This window comes from Bombus bifarius, unplaced genomic scaffold (genome assembly GCF_011952205.1).
Source record: "Bombus bifarius isolate JDL3187 unplaced genomic scaffold, Bbif_JDL3187 scf7180000008028, whole genome shotgun sequence".
Lineage (NCBI taxonomy): Eukaryota > Metazoa > Arthropoda > Insecta > Hymenoptera > Apidae > Bombus > Bombus bifarius.
In genome coordinates this window covers 45,590-69,955 of record NW_022884400.1, presented here as the reverse complement: position 1 = coordinate 69,955, position 24,366 = coordinate 45,590, and the positions used below count along the sequence as shown (strand labels likewise).

Here is a 24,366-nt window from a genome sequence, read left to right as displayed (position 1 = left end):
GAATAAGATTCGGAATCTAAAACCAACCAGAGAGGAAACATCCCTGAGACTCCTCAACGGCCATAGCTACTACGGTAAGCTGAAAAATCTGGATTCATTTTCACGATACCGTGTGAGAAAACCCAGTTTCTCAAGCGCTTCGAGTCCAAATAGCAACAGTAGTTCAGACTCAATAAGCTCAATTAGAATCATGCCCACATCACGAAAAGACAAAGTCGAAACTATTGAAACCGTTTCTACAAACGGAGGTACGGACAATTCGATTCGTGCCATACTCGACGTAATTCAAAAACAAATTGAAATTCTTGCGCAACGTGTAGAAGAGACACAACGGACGGCCGACAGTGAAAATAAGAAGCGTGCAGCGGAAATAGAACTATTAGGCAAAAATATCTCTAAAATAAAAATAGGACGCGACGCTACTACAGAACTAGGCTCCCTTATTACTATGGACGAATCTGTTGCCGCGAGAGATAGAACTTCCCCACCATGCGTTCCAATTCGAACAGAAGAAGACAACCATCCCTCTTACGAAGACCGTCCACCGCAATTCGCCTCTCCGAGCTTACGGGCCAAAGACGCGATAGTATGTATTCCGCAATTAAACGGCGAAGACAATATCGGAGTAGAAGAATTCATACGCGAAGTACGCGAATTACGAGCCATGTGTAGCGAACCCACGTTACTATTAAAAATGATTAAAATCGGGAAAATCACGGGTAAAGCCGCAATGGCCATCTGCAATATATCGATATACGAATACGGACACCTGTACGATGCCCTAAGACGAAACGTAGCCACCCAAGACTCTGTTAGAGAACATCAAGACCAGCTACGCGAAACGAGACAGCGTCACGACGAAAGTGTGCAAAGTTATATCATCAGGTTCCGCAGAGCACTCAATAAGTTACAATACAGTATAACGAACGAATACCGTGACGAAATTACTAGACGAGCTATGAACGACAGGATTTTAAAAGACTCCGTGATCGATTTTATCCGAGGCCTGAAAGGCGAAATAGGACAATTACTACTCGCCAATCCACCATACAATATCCTTGAAGCCGAAAAGAAAGCCACCGACATCGAGCGATTCTTCAGGGAAGATCGAAATCGACGACTAAAACCAATAGAACGATTACGACTTCCTGAGCAGCAACGACTAACAACCAATAATCCTAATCCGATCACTAAAAAACCAACTCCAACACCCAATCCAATGCCAAGAAGCTTCCGACAAACCGAACAAATACCACTTGCCCAAAGGACACAATTAAAATGCTTCAAATGCAACCAAATCGGACATGTCTCCAGTCAATGTAAAAATTTTCGAACACCCAGCCAATTTCCGAGACCACCAGCAGTCCACAATCTCGAGACACACAAGGAAGAAATAGAGGAACCAATAGACCAGACCTACGAATTAACGCCACAACAGGAAGACTACCCACAGTACTTTTACGATCCGACGGACAGCGACATAAATTCCTCATTGACAGCGGAGCAGGAATTAATATACTCAAGCGAAGATGCGTATTACGACCAAGAATAACAAAAGAACGGAAATTCTCGATGGGACACTCTAAATTTAAAACCAACGAACACGCTTTGATAAAACTATTTGGCAAAATTCTAGAATTTTTTGTGGTAGAAGACAACTTTCCAATTATAGAAGACGGCATACTCGGTTTGCCAGCCCTATCTAAATTCAAATTTGAACTCTCGAATCAACAATTAAAACTTGACAATAATATACTTTTATTGCAACAGGAAAACGACGTACCTCCAAAACAAGCAGTGTCAAAAACAGTCTACCTGGAAGGAAAACCGACAACGATATGCTTTATCAATGGTGGTGAGTGCCCAGCCAAAATGACTAATTTTATCGAAAATTCAAATACGTATGATCAAGTCTCCATGTTTAAAGATTTAGTTAGACTTTCGCATATAGAGAAAACCCTCCGTGAACCAATCGAAAAGATATTGCTGTTCTACCTTGACGTATTCAATCTAGAGACCGACTTATTACCATGCACTAATCTTGCTAAACACACAATAACGTTAAAAGAAAATAAAATCATTAACACAAAATCTTACCGACCGCCTGAATGCCATAAAGAACATATCAAAACGACATCCTTCCACCCACAAAGTAACGGATCGTTAGAACGGACACACGCAGTAATAACAGACATGTTAAAATCGATACAGCGAAATTCGGATGAAGAATGGGACGATCAACTTAACTTTGTATGCCTTGCATATAACACAATGATACACGACTCTACTGGTTACACGCCATTCGAACTCACATTCGGACACCAAGCCAATCTTCCCTCCACAATATCCAAGAATCCCCAACGCACATACGCAGACGAAGTCACGTTCCGCAAAAAGGAATGGGACTCTAGACTCCGACACGCTCGCGAAACATTGATCAAAAGTAAACAGCGATATCAGCGCGATCAAAAACGTAAAATTATAAAACCTCAATCAGTTTTCAAAGAAGGAGACTCTGTTTTAATACATAACGATCATAAAAGGCATAAACTTGATGTGGAATGGTTAGGACCGTACACGATTGATAAAGTATGTACTCCATACTATCTGATTCAAGACAAAAAGATACACGGTAATCGTTTAAAACCTTACTTTCCAGGTCGACGCTCCTCTTTGCCGGAATAGTATCCGCGCAAATAAATATTACACCATTAGAAGGAAACTCTGTATTCGTAGAAAACATAGGAAAAGGATATTTATACAGCGACACTGCCAATGTAATAGTAGGATTAGACACTAGCGACATATACGAACAGATAAGCGCAATAGAATCATATAAATTAACAATAGACTCACGTGCAATCAGCAAACAATACGTCGAAGAGTTAGGCGGATTACAAAATCGCATCAATAACCTAAAACAACTCGCAAAACACTTGAAAGCGTTAACACATACCCGGAGCACACGAGGTTTGCTTAACATCATAGGTTCCGTATCGAAAAGTCTGTTCGGGACTCTCGACGATGATGATCTTACGCTCATAAACAAAAATATGGACAAACTATTCGATGATAATAATAAAATCAAGACCATAATAGCTAATCAAACAGCACTTATTAGAAAAATTGTAAACTCAGAAAACCTAAACCACTTAGAGAGATCATATAGTGATATATTAAAATTACAACAGCAGGCAAATATCGATAGATCTATGCTTAAGATGATCATGAAAGTCGACACCGCGATGCAAACTTTACACTTCCAATTAGATGAAATACTTAACGTCATGATATTAGGCAAACAAGGAATAATTAGTCCACAAATACTTGACCCCAATGAATTCATAGAAAATTACGCCAAGGCAATAGGTAGCCAGATGTACAACACCGCGATTTCTGCCAAAACCGAACATTTTCAATTCATACTCGACATCAGTGATCTTAAAATCTTCACAATAGATGACAAAATATTTTTCAAAATCATAGTACCTTTAGTCTCTAACACAGAATGGAACATATTACAAGTATATCCTATCCCGAGTAAAAGAAATGGAGTATTTTTGGCTCCAGTAGTCGAACATCAGATATATTTAACTTCAGGTCTTTCATTTATAAACGCTGATATCGAGTATTTCAACAAACTTTGTAAGAATCGAGCCGGAACCACTATATGCAAACAAACACTACCAATCCATGACAGAAATTCAAAAACCGATTGTCGCAGCGAAATAATAAATTTCAAACCACACATTGAACGTTGTCAAATAACTGTACTTAAGATTGAAGACATTAGCTTTATACCGCTCAAAACTAGCAACTGTTACATTGCGATACCAGCAAATCCGATAGAAATAGACACAATTTGCCAAACGAAACATACCTTACAAAAACTTGACAAGCCTTCCATCATAAGAGCTAACACTTCTTGCGATATATTGTACAAAGACGAACACATACGTATAGGCGAAACAAAAAACGAAGTCATATACGAAATCAAAACAAAAACCCTAGCGCTCAAAACAAACGATAGTTTCACTCATCTATTAGATAAACTCGAGCGAGCACCGAAAATAATAGATAATTTACAAGGCTATAAAACAACGATCGATAAAATAGGCGACGAGATAGAAACTCTTAATTTCGAACACAGAATTAAAAATATACAGTATTGGGGACTGACCACGCTCCAGATATTAGGGTACATAGCATTAGGCATACTAGGTATATATGGATTAAACAAAATAGGGGTATTCAAATGCATCAGGAAATGTATACCGAACAAATTATGTATCAATTTATTTTGCTGCCGAAATGAAACTGTAATCAACAGCCACAATGCGACAGCCCCACCAGTACCACTCACCCTGGGCTCAACACCCAACATCTATATTCCAACCAACACATACCACTCAGATGGAGAGGAGGAATCAGCTGTAATTTTCAAGCCACGTCAAGTCCGATTCCACAAAAGTCTTCTGAAGAAAACTTGAGGGATCAAGTTCAATCTAAGAAGGGGGGAATGTCACAGACGAAATTCGAGCAACTGTATATAACAAACCGAAATTCCGAACGCCTTATCGCGTGTGACCGTCCGGTCAGCACCCGTTCTCAGCCGCCTGAGTGGCATTCGATCACTCCAGCCGTTCTCCGAATTTTACACTAAGTATAAACAAAACCTTCTCCCACTCCAACGAATGGAAGAATATAAATGCTCCCTTCAAAATCATCCAGTCAGTCTAATAAAAAAATTCTTAACTAATCCAAGTATCGAAAGTGTATCATCGCGAACCGAAAAAATTGTATAAATTGAGTAAAAAATAAAAAGAACTTAATCTCCTTTTCGGAAATTAACAAGTTCCTTATTTTTACCTTAATTTTACACGACACATTCGTGGTTCGCAGCTCAGCCCAAAACATTTTTTAATGAGAAAATACGAAGGTCCTTCAGCAAATGGACAAAGTGTATACAGAAATTGAGTGATTAAATAAAGTGATACATCAAAAAATGTTGTATGTCTTTTTTGACAATTGCTTAAAATAAATTCTACACCGACAGAGCGGGTAACTTTTTACTCATCCTCGTAAGACACTTAAATTTCCAATCTATTATGATGAATAAAAGAGCTTATACTATTAAATCTAATTGTATTTTGTTGCATGAGAGTACACGTGTATGTGATGTACATTACCTTTATATCCCCTTGAACGCTTCAATATTGCGCATATATACTATATTTTGTACAGCTTCTATAAAATTTTGTATGTTTGTTTAGGCTGTTAATTTAGAGGCTGGAGTACAAAGAAGTGGCACAATGATGAGGGCTGATGACATTTATAATTATCAAGGAATCACCCCTACATTCGCTCAGGTATATATCGTTGACTATAATGTATTTAACATATATGATTGTTAGAATATTAATAATTAATTTTTAATTCTATCAGAATTTTAATGAAACTGTCCCTTGGGAAGGAAGAACTGATACCTTGATATCACGGTTTGTACATCCTATATATACGACAAATTTTAGAACATTATATAACGAAGAACCAGATCGTCGTGGCCATGTGATGTGAATAAAAGGACTTGAATTTGATGATATTTTTATAATGTTAGATAACATAACTAAGTATCTTCACAGTAAGATAGGATGACATGGTTTACATGATCTTAATGTTGTTCACTTGAGCGATGATATTATAAGGAAAAGTGTAATATCACAGGTAGGATGATTCATAATTTAGAACTACTAACTCATGTATGTATTAAAAATTAAAGAAATATATTAAATTTTATAGGATATTTATGTTTAGTAACCAGTAATTCAGAGATTGGTATTCATGGTTACTATAACGAGGCTGTAGAAACGCACCCTTTCTTCTTTGCAAATGGTCCTGTATTTATGTCTAAGCCGAAACTGGAACCTCTGAATAATTTAGATTTATTCTTGTTATTTTCTAAAATACTTATCTACAGTATACCATAAGGAATGATACCGTATCACACCTAATCAAGTGCCTTAAGAAACATCAACAGGATATCACAGTAATCCCTTATCGACTGATATGTAAGTAAAAGTTATGTGTCATTGTTATACACAGTTATGTGTTATTGTTATACACAGTTATTTATGATTTTCTATTAATTCAGTTGTAGCCACTACAATATCTATGACACTGGTAGTAATTATAAGAACAATAATGATGTTCTATAAGAGGAAATGATGATTAGGAACAAAAACTTACAGGTAAGTCAAAGTATATGTTATTTGCCATTTGAAAAGAAAGTTACTAACTTAGAATTTTTTGATAAATAATAATTGTGCAAAATATATTGGATTTCAAATTTGTCAAAAATTGAAATTTAAGAAGCATTGTAATAATATAACATTAATATTTTGATTTTTCAGGAGATATCATGCGGTGGATGCATAATATGTAAAAAATATTAAGCAGCATATGAATTTTCATATTGCGTAGAGATAACAAAATGAATTTTAAAAAATGTCGACATGGTAATAAGAAATAGCATCGTGACAAAGAATATATAAACACAGTTTCATTTTTTATAAATAAAAATTTGTTGTTCCAGATTTTGAAATATAGTGAATCGTTTAATTAGTATCTTAATATCTTTAAATAATTATTATTTTAGAATCAATTGTAATTGTATCATACGTACTTTTGAATTCGTGCAAGGAACATATGTAATTTTGAAGTAGTTATTATTAGGAAATTGTTAGACGCGAACAGTATGCGAAAAGTTAGTATGTAGTGTAATAATTATCAATCAAAACACAAGAATTAAATTCTTTAGGAAAAAATTTCCGGAATTTCTTATTTACATGATTATAAAGAAATCCATAATAAGAAGGAGCTGCTTTCTAATACTTCTCTTCCTTGTAATGCCTACTTTAATAATAACGAGGTTCGCCTTTTTGTTTTTAGAGGGATACTGGAAAATTTGAAAGTACAGTACCATTGGGAAGAAAATCACGATATTGAAAACGATATTTGCAAGTAAATTTCCAAAAAATCTGTTTTCAAATTTTCGCTTTCTATTTCACATTAAAAGAAAGGGCTGCCTTCTTTTTCTGCAAGACAAAACAAACATTCTGAATCTCGTATCAATGAATGATGTCAATAAGTTATTTTTCTTTTCAGATTGAACAATATTCCAGATTTATTCATAATTTCATACTACGCGAAGAATAGACTTTCATAGGTATATAAAGGAAATATTAAGTATAGGAAAACTCTTTTTCGTTGTAGGTGACATATGCTTCACGGTTGAACACATGTATTTTTGAACACACATAAATGAAAAAGTACTCTTATGGAGAGAAAGAATTGATACCTTCGATTGACATTAGATAATGTATATAAACTTATGAACAATCACTATCAGTTTGTATTTTAGGTGCACACGCAGATTTGTTGGAGTTCTTATAAAATGTACTTCCTGTACGAACGTTTTATTCTTTCAAATTTTACGATACTATGTCTCATATAATAACTATATGGATTAAACGTAATATAAATGATCCGAAAATAGACTCGAACGACATTAATTGTCTTTCTATTTATACCAATATCGAAAATACAAGTAAAGCTGGAGCAATAGTATGCAAGAATGGACTATTTATTATTTTAAACCAAATCATAGCATATTCAGAATGCACAGTATTATCATGAAATGTAAATGAATCAGTTGTAAACGAACGATTTTACTGTAAAATCATTGCCTCCTTTTTTTCATCTGAAATATAGCAGCAAGTACTCATTCTTTTAATATATAATAAAACGAGATATCTTTATAAAGTCACATATGTCATCACTGGTAACTGTTGTCTCGTATGACACCAAATATACCGTTAGTATGGAATGATATTTTTATGAAGATATACTTTAATGATAGATTTTATGAATGAAACGTTATATAAGAAAAATTATCTCTTGTTATTCTATGAAGTGTAGTAGCTAATGAAGATTAATTTTACGAAGTATTAGAGCAAAAGAGAATTAAAAAATTAAAAAGATCTAAATAAGATTGTTCGTGTGGCTTAATTATCTCAATTCTGGTACACCACTTGTTACATTCCAACTAATTAGCGCTAAACAATAACTTGCAAATATTAAAGATATTAACACCTTAATATTAACACCTAAAGGTTTTCAGGAAATTGTATAATATTTGATTATTGTATATCTAGTCATTGATTGATAAAATTTCTTGTATAAGCATAGATCGAGGTTGACGTCATACGCAGATTGCATTACAGGTATCGTTTTAATTTATTTTATGGCTAGAATCATTTGAATATTATAGGAATAATTATTTCCATTCGAACGATTAATAAATCACGTACCTATAAAAGATATATTATGAAAAAGACGTGACGAAACAAAAAAATATTGGGAATTCCGTTGTCATTAATTCCGTTGCTTCCTAAGATATTTGCTCGATTCCGGGAACGTGGCAACGAAGGGAATTCCATTCGTAGGAAAATACGGAGCATCCGTGGCTAGAATATGGCAAAGAAGAGATTGATTCCCGAAAAAAGAGTAACGATGTGTCAGTCTCTCTCTCGAGTGCGTATATATTATATACAGAGATGTACGACATACTGTTAACGTATGATAGCGCGAGCGTGAAGTATCACTGTTGGAGCATTGCGAAATTTTCGTAAAAATGGGCATCGTTGAGTGGCATCTCTTAGTTAACCATCAAGCGTACAAGTAGAAGATTCTTAAGATTTACGTGATTGATTTCTGATAATTCGGTGCCTACAAATCAATGACTTTTAAGATGAATTATAGTTGCACACGCAAACACGAGCAGTTTTCACCGCAAAGGTTACTTTTATGTAATGTTGTACGCGCGAAAGTATTCATTTCTGTTACCACGCTATTGCTGTTTTGTAAATTTTAGTAGCACAACTATCGGTAATGTGCGATAAAACATGCTATATAATAGATAATTGTAAGTGAAATGACAAGGCGATGGTATAAATAGGTACTTCGACGAAAGTTGGTACAAGTATATCTACGATTCTCAGGAGTGGTGAGGTAAGTAGGAACGAAATATACAATAAGAATTGAATTTATATAGAGTATTTTGTTATAAATCTTCCTATGTACCTATAGAAACGTGTTTAATATTTACGAGTATCCAGATTTTTCTATTAAAAGTTATCTGAAATTAATGATTTTCCTGATTTGTACCTTTCTCTTAAGTTTCTTGTAGTCGTCTTACTAACTCAACAGAAATCAACGTTAATTTTACAAAAAGAGCTATGGAGCTTTTTAGCGATTTGCACAAATGAAAATTTTGAAGCTTGTCACTGCGACGAGTTTGATCGTTCTAGTCTTATACTAAACAATTTTCAAACATGAAATTACACAGAAACGTATGTCGATGATATTTGTCATTCCTACAATCTATTTCACATGATCGTGCTTCCTGTCTAATGCAAATTCAATTTATAATACGAACTCGGTTTCCTTTATTGTTGTCAGTCTTTCTAAATCGCCACAGTTTTTCGCTCTTTGTTGCAAAACATTGAATCATAGTGTGAACCAAGTTTCTTTTATTAGATTCATTCATTGTTATCAGTCCTGCGTCTTTTCGATTCGTCACTTTTTTATTTTAGGACGATGACTGGCTTCAATATACTGTTCGCATGTTTGGCGTTAATTGTTCTGCATCCATCGGTTCAAGCGGGGCGCACTAAAGGTTTGCACTTTAAGTTGTCTTTTTCCATACTGCAGATTGCAATACGATCTCGTCACACAGCCTTTATCAGTGAAAAAAGCGAAGTCACGCGTGACCACATAAAATTGAAAGGAACACGTTTGATTTTTTATTTTCGAGATGGTCACGAAGTTAATGATCACGAAGTTAATGGGAAAATTCCACCTAAGTATTCGCCTCTTCACCGGTTTTGTTTGTGAAAAATGCTTCGTTAACTTCGCGAATATTCCAACGACTCGCTTCACGTAGAAAACAAACGTGATAACCAGGATAATCGTGAAACAACCAGCGAAGACGAATTAATTCATCACTCTACTGTCAATTCTCTAAATATAATAACTTCTTTCACTATAAATGTTTTATAGCAACCTCGGATGTGCCCTTGCGTCCACCACACTGTGGTTTCAGCAACGTAACGCATACCAGGGTGGTTGGTGGTAGACCAGCTAAACTTGGTACGTTTTATCTATTCCTTTCCTATCAATAATAAGCGATATAATATGAAGGTTGAAATTGAAAGGCACTAAACAGCAATCAAAGTACGTTTCAATTAATTTAAATAATAATACAACGGTTTCATTGGTAGTAACTTTGTTTATTAACTTGAATTATTTCCTCCTTTTAGTTCATGTTAGAAAGAGTATGTTTTTACTTGAAATTAAAAATCGACATACGAGTAATGATACGGATGGCGATGAAAAAGTGTTCGGGAAGAAATTACATATTCGAACTTTAGAGTTTAGTATATTTCAAGTGGAAATTGTATAGAATTAACTAAGTGTTGTTCCATTGAAGTCAAAATTCAATTTCTCTCTTAATCAAATTTCTATTTGAGAGTCTGCATCGTCGAATGTCCAATGGATAACAATAATTTCTAACTCATCACGCGAGAAAAAATTATGTATGTTCCCAACTATATCTATTGCATTTCAGGTGCTTGGCCATGGATCGCTGCAGTAGGATTCCGTAATTGCTCAAACCCGCTTTGGGTAACACAATGGCTGTGCGCAGGTACCCTAATATCGGCTAGGCATGTTTTGACTGCAGCACATTTTGCAGATGACGATGATTTGTACGTGGTTCGTATCGGGGACTTAAATCTAAAACGAGATGACGACGGAGCGCATCCTGTTCAAATAGAAGTCGAATCTAAACTAATACATCCCGATTATTCTGCCGAGTCGAACAATAATGATATTGCTATTCTTAAACTGAAGGACAATGTTCCATTTTCAGGTAAGTCTTTAAATATTGTTGGAGGTATATAAAGGAAATATTAAGTATAGGAAAACTCTTTTTCGTTGTAGGTGACATATCCTTCACGGTTGAACACATGTATTTTTGAACACATATAAATGAAAAAGTACTCTTATGGAGAAAAAGAATTGATACCTTCGATTGACATTAGATAATGTATATAAACTTATGAACAATCACTATCAGTTTGTATTTTAGGTGCACACGCAGATTTGTTGGAGTTCTTATAAAATGTACTTCCTGTACGAACGTTTTATTCTTCCAAATTTTACGATACTATGTCTCATATAATAACTATATGGATTAAACGTAATATAAATGATCCGAAAATAGACTCGAACGACATTAATTGTCTTTCTATTTATACCAATATCGAGAATACAAGTAAAGCTGGAGCAATAGTATGCAAGAATGGACTATTTATTATTTTAAACCAAATCATAGCATATTCAGAATGCACAGTATTATCATGAAATGTAAATGAATCAGTTGTAAACGAACGATTTTACTGTAAAATCATTGCCTCCTTTTTTTCATCTGAAATATAGCAGCAAGTACTCATTCTTTTAATATATAATAAAACGAGATATCTTTATAAAGTCACATATGTCATCACTGGTAACTGTTGTCTCGTATGACACCAAATATACCGTTAGTATGGAATGATATTTTTATGAAGATATACTTTAATGATAGATTTTATGAATGAAACGTTATATAAAAAAAATTATCTCTTGTTATTCTATGAAGTGTAGTAGCTAATGAAGATTAATTTTACGAAGTATTAGAGCAAAAGAGAATTAAAAAATTAAAAAGATCTAAATAAGATTGTTCGTGTGGCTTAATTATCTCAATTCTGGTACACCACTTGTTACATTCCAACTAATTAGCGCTAAACAATAACTTGCAAATATTAAAGATATTAACACCTTAATATTAACACCTAAAGGTTTTCAGGAAATTGTATAATATTTGATTATTGTATATCTAGTCATTGATTGATAAAATTTCTTGTATAAGCATAGATCGAGGTTGACGTCATACGCAGATTGCATTACAGGTATCGTTTTAATTTATTTTATGGCTAGAATCATTTGAATATTATAGGAATAATTATTTCCATTCGAACGATTAATAAATCACGTACCTATAAAAGATATATTATGAAAAAGACGTGACGAAACAAAAAAATATTGGGAATTCCGTTGTCATTAATTCCGTTGCTTCCTAAGATATTTGCTCGATTCCGGGAACGTGGCAACGAAGGGAATTCCATTCGTAGGAAAATACGGAGCATCCGTGGCTAGAATATGGCAAAGAAGAGATTGATTCCCGAAAAAAGAGTAACGATGTGTCAGTGTCTCTCTCGAGTGCGTATATATTATATACAGAGATGTACGACATACTGTTAACGTATGATAGCGCGAGCGTGAAGTATCACTGTTGGAGCATTGCGAAATTTTCGTAAAAATGGGCATCGTTGAGTGGCATCTCTTAGTTAACCATCAAGCGTACAAGTAGAGGATTCTTAAGATTTACGTGATTGATTTCTGATAATTCGGTGCCTACAAATCAATGACTTTTAAGATGAATTATAGTTGCACACGCAAACACGAGCAGTTTTCACCGCAAAGGTTACTTTTATGTAATGTTGTACGCGCGAAAGTATTCATTTCTGTTACCACGCTATTGCTGTTTTGTAAATTTTAGTAGCACAACTATCGGTAATGTGCGATAAAACATGCTATATAATAGATAATTGTAAGTGAAATGACAAGGCGATGGTATAAATAGGTACTTCGACGAAAGTTGGTACAAGTATATCTACGATTCTCAGGAGTGGTGAGGTAAGTAGGAACGAAATATACAATAAGAATTGAATTTATATAGAGTATTTTGTTATAAATCTTCCTATGTACCTATAGAAACGTGTTTAATATTTACGAGTATCCAGATTTTTCTATTAAAAGTTATCTGAAATTAATGATTTTCCTGATTTGTACCTTTCTCTTAAGTTTCTTGTAGTCGTCTTACTAACTCAACAGAAATCAACGTTAATTTTACAAAAAGAGCTATGGAGCTTTTTAGCGATTTGCACAAATGAAAATTTTGAAGCTTGTCACTGCGACGAGTTTGATCGTTCTAGTCTTATACTAAACAATTTTCAAACATGAAATTACACAGAAACGTATGTCGATGATATTTGTCATTCCTACAATCTATTTCACATGATCGTGCTTCCTGTCTAATGCAAATTCAATTTATAATACGAACTCGGTTTCCTTTATTGTTGTCAGTCTTTCTAAATCGCCACAGTTTTTCGCTCTTTGTTGCAAAACATTGAATCATAGTGTGAACCAAGTTTCTTTTATTAGATTCATTCATTGTTATCAGTCCTGCGTCTTTTCGATTCGTCACTTTTTTATTTTAGGACGATGACTGGCTTCAATATACTGTTCGCATGTTTGGCGTTAATTGTTCTGCATCCATCGGTTCAAGCGGGGCGCACTAAAGGTTTGCACTTTAAGTTGTCTTTTTCCATACTGCAGATTGCAATACGATCTCGTCACACAGCCTTTATCAGTGAAAAAAGCGAAGTCACGCGTGACCACATAAAATTGAAAGGAACACGTTTGATTTTTTATTTTCGAGATGGTCACGAAGTTAATGATCACGAAGTTAATGGGAAAATTCCACCTAAGTATTCGCCTCTTCACCGGTTTTGTTTGTGAAAAATGCTTCGTTAACTTCGCGAATATTCTTACTGTACACATATATTGTATCATAAAGCATGTTCAATTCTTTCTCATACTTTTCGTCATTCGTTTCCTTCACTTTCATTTATTTTCTTATTTTTCAGAGTACATACATCCCATTTGTCTCCCCGTACAGAAATCCCTTTGAAATAAAAACTTTGTGGGCTATAACCCCTTCATTGCTGGATGGGGAGCATTAAACTTTAGTAAGTGATATCAGTTTTATGATAAAATGAAATATTTTCATTCTTAAATATCCTTCCCATTTTCTTTGTAGGTGAATCATATACTAACGCATTAATGGAACTGCAACTGCCAGTGGTTACCAACGCCGTATGCGAGAAAGCTTATGAGGATTTTGACATAACTATCATCAATAAAGAAATATGCGCCGGCGGAGACCCTCGAGGTGGAAAGGATGCTTGTGGAGTAATTACATTACAGATTTACTATAAATTATACGGTGTCTGAGGACATGTCAATTCGAATCAACATCAAATCAACGTCTTGAACATAAAAAATAATAGATAAACATAATTTAATAGTTTTGCCCATTTCTCACACATCATTATGGTCTTTAATCTAATTTCCTTCTAATCTTAATTTTTTTCAAAATACATATAATATATACATTTTAAATTGGAATATTTCAATACATAAGTCAATAATAGATTATTACTGTATATAAGTATAATTTCAATACAATTCGATTGAAATATTTCAGTAACTATGATTAAAAATTTAACAATCATTTCAGGCTGACAGCGGAGGACCACTGATGATACCACAGCAATTCACCTACTATCAAATAGGTGTTGTGTCATCTGGTCATGAATGCGGCGTACCTGGTTATCCGGGCATTTACACGAGAGTCACGTCGTACCTCGACGACTTCATTATCCCAGTGTTGCAAAATTATTAGTATCCCATAAATATCATTTTTCGTGCACGAAAAATAAAGTTGGAATGTATTATTGTGGAGATAAGAGGCAGCTCAGATTTATATTGTCTTTTACGTCAAGAATTATAGTCTTAAAATGCTTGAAATGTTACTTTGAAACGACACTAACTTTTTACGTACGCTATATTTGCACGACTTAGATACGTAGAGACGATAAACGAGCATTTATTAAATTTTTACTAATTATATTTAAACTAATTTTGGTAATAGTAAACCAACTTTCTGAGAAGTTCTGTAAATTTTGTTTTGGATGTATTGAGGTGATGTGTCGTGATCGGGTCGGAAGGAAAACTCAGATTCATCGAACGATAAATGTTTATTCACTCTAATGTCAATGAGTACACTTGACGCAGGATTCGCGATTATATTCGGTTCGCGAATGCGCGGTTATAAGATAGAGCTTGGATAGCTACGATTCGAGATGCGCTGCGAGTGCGGACAATGATTGCACGAGATGTCGAGAGCTTAGATAATTATTCGACTCGAACCGTGTAAGTATAACGATCTTGATATGTCGACACGCGGTAATAGACTGACTTTTTGTCGCGATGCTGCTGCGGAGGAAGACTGCGTTGGGATGTGTCTAAGGATGCTAAGGCGTCGGATTCGTTGAGAAAAGCTTTGGTTCGGAAAGTGAGGAAAATGTACGTTAATGTTTATTGGCTAATTCGTGTTGGTCGTTGGAAAAGGATACTAGCTGCCCTTGAGAGGGTGTTGCTAGCGGGCAGCATCGTACGTGAGAGATAGCAGATTTCTCGTGTGTCCCCGTGGTAGGTGGTCGACTTCGAGACTGATAAACAAAGACTGTTTGTCTCTTTGGAGGACCTTAGCTAAAATAAATCCTAAGATTTATAGCGTTCCTTAGGCTAGCTGGAAATATTCGGTACGAATGTATCGACATCTGGCAATCATCTTGTCCGCAGGTATAGGGTCTTTGTGTCGTGCGTCACGCGACGTAAACTGTTGGGAAGTTTACTGTCAAGTGCCGCCACAGTACCCCCTTACCAGTGATAACGTTTTATACATTTTTTGATAGATCTTATGTGCTACTTATTTAAAACCTGCCTGGAAATAATCAGGAAAGCGAATTCTCCTGCCCGAGCGCGTGGTATACCGACTTCTTGAGTCGTCTTCGCGTTGCTGTGCCCGCTCGGTGTTTTGCGTAGTTGTGGTTTTAACCGGTATAAACATGTCGTGGGTTCCTGCGCTAGTTTCTAATTGTTGTTGTTCGATGTCGTCAGATACAGTAAAAGCGGGTTTCAACCGATCTAGGGAGACTATTACATTTTTATTATTTATTTTGATGGTAAAAGTCTTTTTTCCACGCTGTATAACCTGGTAAGGTCCGTCGTACGGTGGTTGTAAAGGACCTCCGCTCGCGTCGCGGCGTACAAATACATATGGTGCTGTTTCGAGCTCGCGGAACACGAAGGTTTTCTTCTCGCCGTGTCGCGTAATCGGGTGAGGCCTGATTTTCTCTATTTGCTCTTTTAAAAGGTTCGCGAATTCCGTATTGGCCTGTTGCATCGTTGGTGCGAAGAACTCAGTCGGTAATCGTATGCCGGTACCGTAAACCATTTCGGCTGCCGTCGCGTTCAGGTCCTCCTTGAAAGCGGTTCTTATGCCTAATAAAACAATTGGTAGGATTTCTACCCAATTGCTCGTATTGTGACATTTTATTGCTGCCTTTAGTTGTCGGTGTAGGCGCTCTACGATCCCGTTGGACGTGGGGTGATAGGCTGTTGTGCGTAAATGCTTGATGCCAAGCAACCGGCACAGTTCATTGAAGAAGTTTGATTCGAACTGGCGTCCTTGATCGGTCGTTATTTTTAAAGTTACGCCGAACCGAGCTATCCATGTGGAGAGGAGGGCTGAAGCGACGGTTGTTGCCTCCATGTCGGCGATGGGAATGGCTTCGGGCGAACGCGAAAAGCGGTCAATACACGTTGGACAATATCGGTAGCCCTGTGAAAATGGCATCGCGATAATGTCTATGTGTACGTGTTCGAAACGGCCTGCTAATTCTCCGAATGTTCCGACGGGCGAGGATACGAGCCTGGTGACTTTGCATCGTTGATACGGGATACATTGTCGTGCCCAAGTCCGGCAATCTTTATTTATGGATGGCCAAATGAAACGCGACGTCACCAGTTTTTGCGTTGCGCGTATCCCTGGATGGGAAAGTCGGTGGAGCGAATTAAATACATCGCGTCGCAAGGATTTCGGCACGCACGATCTTACAATGTTGTTTTATACGTCGCAATATATTTCCGCGTCGTGCTCAGGAAAGCGTATCTTCTTTAATCGTAACGCGGTTGTGTTGGAATTTACGATGTCGCGGAGTTCGTTGTCGTTTTCTTGCGCGACGGCGAGAGTTTGGTGATCCACCGACTTCCCTATCGCGTCGATGCGTGACAGAGCGTCGGCTGCGTTGTTGTCTAGGCCCTTTATGTTTCGAATGTCGGTGGTGAATTGTCCTATGTAGTCTAAATGTCGGAATTGTCGCGGCGAACATTTTTCTAATTTTTGTTTGAACGCGAAGGTGAGAGGTTTATATACATATATATATATATATAGGTCGATATATATTGTAAAGTTTCTGCCTTCTAAGGCGTGTCGAAAATGTTTGACTGCGGTGTATATTGCGAGTAGTTCGCGATCATACGCGCTATATTTTTACTGAGCGGGGGTTAAAGATTTCGTTGCGAATCCTAGCGGTTGTAATTCGTCATTCGCGCGTTGTTGTAATACTGCCCCTATTGCGTAGTCGGACGCGTCTACCGTGAGACTGATCAGGTAGGAGATCCGCGAGTTCTTGTCCGTTACGAATATGCGGCGAGATGCCAAACTGTCGTCGTTTGCCGCTTTTACGGACGGCTGGTCCTGTTTCTCGAATTCCGCGAGTAAGGGAGTGTGCACTTCCTCGCGGTTTCTCGGAACTGTGCGCGATAGTAACGCAGCCCGTCTTGCCGCGGCGGATCGCGAGGGCGCGAACGGCGGCGGAATTGTGAACGCGAGCGTGATTGTGCTCGTGCCCTACGGTGTTCATTGCTTTTTTGCTGGGCTACTAGCGCTCGTATCTCGCTCATAAAGGCGTCGATTCGCGCTAACAGCACGGTGACCGAGTTGATGACGGCTGCCATAGCGTCGCCTAATCCGCTGTCCTGGCCAGGTGGGTGGGTTCTCGTAGGTAGACGGCCTGCGCTGGCCGCGACGATCTGCCCTGATTGCCGGGTGGATTCGTAAATGATATCCGCAATTTGTATGCGGGTTTCCGGGTCTTTGATCTGTACAGAGGCTAGGAAGCTCCGTACGCGCGACGGAAGTCGACTTTCCCAGACGATGAGGATGACATCGTCTGTTAACGAATTGATGGCTTTGCTTCTTAGAACGCGGTAAAATTGAGAGGGCTTCCTGTCCCCCATTTGTTCGTTTTCGATTACATGTCGGAGTCTCTTGGCGTCCGACTCCCCGAATCTCTTCATGAGCTCCTTTTTTACGGACGCGTAACGCCCGGTCGCCGGTGTGGCGTCCAATACGTCTCGAATTAATCTCAGGTGCGACTTGTCGAGATTCGCAATGACGGTCTGGTATTTTTTTTGGTCACACGTGATCCGGAAAGTTTTGAACTGCAATTCCAGCATCTTGAACCACAAGTCAACATCGTCAGGCCAGAACGGTGGCACGCGGAAAGGAGCGTTTATCGGGCGTTTATCGTTGTCCCTGCCGGCCGTCGTACGTTTGGAATGGGCGTTAGTGGTCATTTCGAACTGATTTAGATTAACGGTGTTACGTTTCTCGAGTACTATCACGGTCACCTCTTTGACTGATAACCACGTCGGGGTTACCACTTTGAGGGGATATGTCGTGATAGGGTCGGAAGGAAAACTCAGATTTACTGAACGACAAATGTTTATTCACTCTAATGTCAATGAGTACACTTGATGCAGGATTCGCGATTGTATTCGGTTCGCGAAGTCGCGGTTATAAGATAGAGCGTGGATAGCTACGATTCGAGATACGCTGCGAGTGCGGACAATGATTGCATGAGATGTCGAGAGCTTAGATAGTTATTCGGCTCGAACCGTGTAAGTACAACGATCGTGATATGTCGACTCTCGGTAATAGACTGACTTCTTGTCGCGATGCTGTTGCGGAGGAAGACTCGTTGGGATGTGTCTAGGGATGCGAAGGCATCGGATTCGTTGAGAAAAATTTTGGTTCGGAAAGTGAGGGAAATGTACGTTAATGTTTATTGGCTAATTCGTGTTGGTCGTTGGAAAAGGATGCTAGGTGGGAGAAGGGGGGCTCGAACCGTGTAAGTATAACGATCGTGATATGTCGACTCGCGGTAGTAGACTGACTTTTTGTCGCGATGCTGCTGCGGGGGAAGACTCGTTGGGATGTGTCTAGGGATGCGAAGGCATCGGATTCGTTGAGAAAAGCTTTGCTTCGGAAAGTGAGGGAAATGTACGTTAATGTTTATTGGCTAATTCGTGTTGGTCGTTGGAAAAGGATGCTAGCTGCCCTTTAGAGGGTGTTGCCAGCGGGCAGCATCCTACGAGAGAGATAGCAGATTTCTCGTGTGTCCCCGTGGTAGGTGGTCGACTTCGAGACTGATAAACCAAGACTGTTTGTCTCTTTGGAGGACCTTAGCTAAAATAAATACTAAGATTTATAGCGGTCCTTAGGCTAGCTGGAAATATTCGGTACGAATGTATCGACATCTGGCAATTATCTTGTCCGCAGGTATAGGCTCTTTGTGTCGTGCGTCACGCGACGTAAACTGTTGGGAAGTTTACTGTCAAGTGCCGCCACAGTATCAAGAGAATAATTAAATATTCCACTTAGATCGTATATTTCTTGTATGTACATACAAAATTTTCCGGCTAATCTAAAACACTTCATAAGATAGAGAGCTTCTGGAAATTCGGACACAGGGAGTGCATAAAATACAAGATAAGTCTCGTGTCTTTCAAAATTATTTTTTATTCGCTAAAAACGTCCTGTGTACTCATGCAATCACATGCAACCTCGAAACTTCACTTATTTTTTATCACTTTCCAATTCAATACACTGTTTCTGCATTTTTGACTATATGTAAGAGAAATTTCCATTCAGCCAAAGGTATACTTACAGATTACAGATTCCTATACGACTCAGTAAAAATTTATCCGCACTCCAGATAGTTAAAACTTCTGTCGACCGTATTGACCCATCTGCACTCTTCGTATGACGTCATTATCTGTTCAGTGCTGCTGTGTAGGTTTCATTGTGTTACGTCAATTCGTTTGTGACCGTTGCGCGAGTAATGGCACTTTGCAATGGTGATTTGCAGGAAAACAGTGCAGGATGCTGTGATTCGTTTCTTGTGGTCGGAGGCTATGTTTGATGCCTATATTTATCAGAGATTTAATGCACATTATGGAGAAAGTGTTTTGTCACGAAGTGTGTTCGAATGGGCACAAAAGTTCAAAGAAGATCGCACAAGTGTTATGAAAAAACAGCTGGACGCCCGTCCACATCCACGATGACAACATTGAACGTTCTCATGAACTTATGCTCTATGGAATAGACGAGTGACACTGGATAATGTGGCAAATCATTTGCAAACCAGCCACGGCTCTGCTTATGCAATAGTGCACGACAGATTTGGGTTTTAAAAAGTTTGTGCGAGATGGATGCCGAAAAAGCTGATGAAAAGGTGAAGACGACGATGCATTCGTGGTTCGCAGCTCAGCCCAAAACATTTTTTAATGAGAAAATACGAAGGTCCTTCAGCAAATGGACAAAGTGTATACAGAAATTGAGTGATTAAATAAAGTGATACATCAAAAAATGTTGTATGTCTTTTTTGACAATTGCTTAAAATAAATTCTACACCGACAGAGCGGGTAACTTTTTACTCATCCTCGTAAGACACTTAAATTTCCAATCTATTATGATGAATAAAAGAGCTTATACTATTAAATCTAATTGTATTTTGTTGCATGAGAGTACACGTGTATGTGATGTACATTACCTTTATATCCCCTTGAACGCTTCAATATTGCGCATATATACTATATTTTGTACAGCTTCTATAAAATTTTGTATGTTTGTTTAGGCTGTTAATTTAGAGGCTGGAGTACAAAGAAGTGGCACAATGATGAGGGCTGATGACATTTATAATTATCAAGGAATCACCCCTACATTCGCTCAGGTATATATCGTTGACTATAATGTATTTAACATATATGATTGTTAGAATATTAATAATTAATTTTTAATTCTATCAGAATTTTAATGAAACTGTCCCTTGGGAAGGAAGAACTGATACCTTGATATCACGGTTTGTACATCCTATATATACGACAAATTTTAGAACATTATATAACGAAGAACCAGATCGTCGTGGCCATGTGATGTGAATAAAAGGACTTGAATTTGATGATATTTTTATAATGTTAGATAACATAACTAAGTATCTTCACAGTAAGATAGGATGACATGGTTTACATGATCTTAATGTTGTTCACTTGAGCGATGATATTATAAAGAAAAGTGTAATATCACAGGTAGGATGATTCATAATTTAGAACTACTAACTCATGTATGTATTAAAAATTAAAGAAATATATTAAATTTTATAGGATATTTATGTTTAGTAACCAGTAATTCAGAGATTGGTATTCATGGTTACTATAACGAGGCTGTAGAAACGCACCCTTTCTTCTTTGCAAATGGTCCTGTATTTATGTCTAAGCCGAAACTGGAACCTCTGAATAATTTAGATTTATTCTTGTTATTTTCTAAAATACTTATCTACAGTATACCATAAGGAATGATACCGTATCACACCTAATCAAGTGCCTTAAGAAACATCAACAGGATATCACAGTAATCCCTTATCGACTGATATGTAAGTAAAAGTTATGTGTCATTGTTATACACAGTTATGTGTTATTGTTATACACAGTTATTTATGATTTTCTATTAATTCAGTTGTAGCCACTACAATATCTATGACACTGGTAGTAATTATAAGAACAATAATGATGTTCTATAAGAGGAAATGATGATTAGGAACAAAAACTTACAGGTAAGTCAAAGTATATGTTATTTGCCATTTGAAAAGAAAGTTACTAACTTAGAATTTTTTGATAAATAATAATTGTGCAAAATATATTGGATTTCAAATTTGTCAAAAATTGAAATTTAAGAAGCATTGTAATAATATAACATTAATATTTTGATTTTTCAGGAGATATCATGCGGTGGATGCATAATATGTAAAAAATATTAAGCAGCATATGAATTTTCATATTGCGTAGAGATAACAAAATGAATTTTAAAAAATGTCAACATGGTAATAAGAAATAGCATCGTGACAAAGAATATATAAACACAGTTTCATTTTTTATAAATAAAAATTTGTTGTTCCAGATTTTGAAATATAGTGAAACGTTTAATTAGTATCTTAATATCTTTAAATAATTATTATTTTAGAATCAATTGTAATTGTATCATACGTACTTTTGAATTCGTGCAAGGAACATATGTAATTTTGAAGTAGTTATTATTAGGAAATTGTTAGACGCGAACAGTATGCGAAAAGTTAGTATGTAGTGTAATAATTATCAATCAAAACACAAGAATTAAATTCTTTAGGAAAAAATTTCCGGAATTTCTTATTTACATGATTATAAAGAAATCCATAATAAGAAGGAGCTGCTTTCTAATACTTCTCTTCCTTGTAATGCCTACTTTAATAATAACGAGGTTCGCCTTTTTGTTTTTAGAGGGATACTGGAAAATTTGAAAGTACAGTACCATTGGGAAGAAAATCACGATATTGAAAACGATATTTGCAAGTAAATTTCCAAAAAATCTGTTTTCAAAATTTCGCTTTCTATTTCACATTAAAAGAAAGGGCTGCCTTCTTTTTCTGCAAGACAAAACAAACATTCTGAATCTCGTATCAATGAATGATGTCAATAAGTTATTTTTCTTTTCAGATTGAACAATATTCCAGATTTATTCATAATTTCATACTACGCGAAGAATAGACTTTCATAGGTATATAAAGGAAATATTAAGTATAGGAAAACTCTTTTTCGTTGTAGGGGACATATCCTTCACGGTTGAACACATGTATTTTTGAACACATATAAATGAAAAAGTACTCTTATGGAGAAAAAGAATTGATACCTTCGATTGACATTAGATAATGTATATAAACTTATGAACAATCACTATCAGTTTGTATTTTAGGTGCACACGCAGATTTGTTGGAGTTCTTATAAAATGTACTTCCTGTACGAACGTTTTATTCTTCCAAATTTTACGATACTATGTCTCATATAATAACTATATGGATTAAACGTAATATAAATGATCCGAAAATAGACTCGAACGACATTAATTGTCTTTCTATTTATACCAATATCGAGAATACAAGTAAAGCTGGAGCAATAGTATGCAAGAATGGACTATTTATTATTTTAAACCAAATCATAGCATATTCAGAATGCACAGTATTATCATGAAATGTAAATGAATCAGTTGTAAACGAACGATTTTACTGTAAAATCATTGCCTCCTTTTTTTCATCTGAAATATAGCAGCAAGTACTCATTCTTTTAATATATAATAAAACGAGATATCTTTATAAAGTCACATATGTCATCACTGGTAACTGTTGTCTCGTATGACACCAAATATACCGTTAGTATGGAATGATATTTTTATGAAGATATACTTTAATGATAGATTTTATGAATGAAACGTTATATAAAAAAAATTATCTCTTGTTATTCTATGAAGTGTAGTAGCTAATGAAGATTAATTTTACGAAGTATTAGAGCAAAAGAGAATTAAAAAATTAAAAAGATCTAAATAAGATTGTTCGTGTGGCTTAATTATCTCAATTCTGGTACACCACTTGTTACATTCCAACTAATTAGCGCTAAACAATAACTTGCAAATATTAAAGATATTAACACCTTAATATTAACACCTAAAGGTTTTCAGGAAATTGTATAATATTTGATTATTGTATATCTAGTCATTGATTGATAAAATTTCTTGTATAAGCATAGATCGAGGTTGACGTCATACGCAGATTGCATTACAGGTATCGTTTTAATTTATTTTATGGCTAGAATCATTTGAATATTATAGGAATAATTATTTCCATTCGAACGATTAATAAATCACGTACCTATAAAAGATATATTATGAAAAAGACGTGACGAAACAAAAAAATATTGGGAATTCCGTTGTCATTAATTCCGTTGCTTCCTAAGATATTTGCTCGATTCCGGGAACGTGGCAACGAAGGGAATTCCATTCGTAGGAAAATACGGAGCATCCGTGGCTAGAATATGGCAAAGAAGAGATTGATTCCCGAAAAAAGAGTAACGATGTGTCAGTCTCTCTCTCGAGTGCGTATATATTATATACAGAGATGTACGACATACTGTTAACGTATGATAGCGCGAGCGTGAAGTATCACTGTTGGAGCATTGCGAAATTTTCGTAAAAATGGGCATCGTTGAGTGGCATCTCTTAGTTAACCATCAAGCGTACAAGTAGAAGATTCTTAAGATTTACGTGATTGATTTCTGATAATTCGGTGCCTACAAATCAATGACTTT

The 24,366-nt window shown here is 36.3% G+C and overlaps 1 protein-coding gene and 1 pseudogene across 1 annotated transcript in view; both read left to right on the top strand.

The window, feature by feature from the left end:
• The first annotated feature begins 4,335 nt into the window (after positions 1-4,335).
• On the top strand, positions 4,336-14,813 carry LOC117207361 (annotated as a pseudogene).
• Positions 14,814-24,093: 9,280 nt separating this feature from the next.
• Positions 24,094-24,366, top strand: part of LOC117207359 (venom protease-like) — a 37,565-nt gene continuing 37,292 nt past the window's right edge. Inside the window, exon 1 of the mRNA XM_033447517.1 lies at positions 24,094-24,126. Coding sequence (XP_033303408.1) covers positions 24,094-24,126 — 33 coding nt within the window. The remainder of the gene's footprint in view (positions 24,127-24,366) is intronic.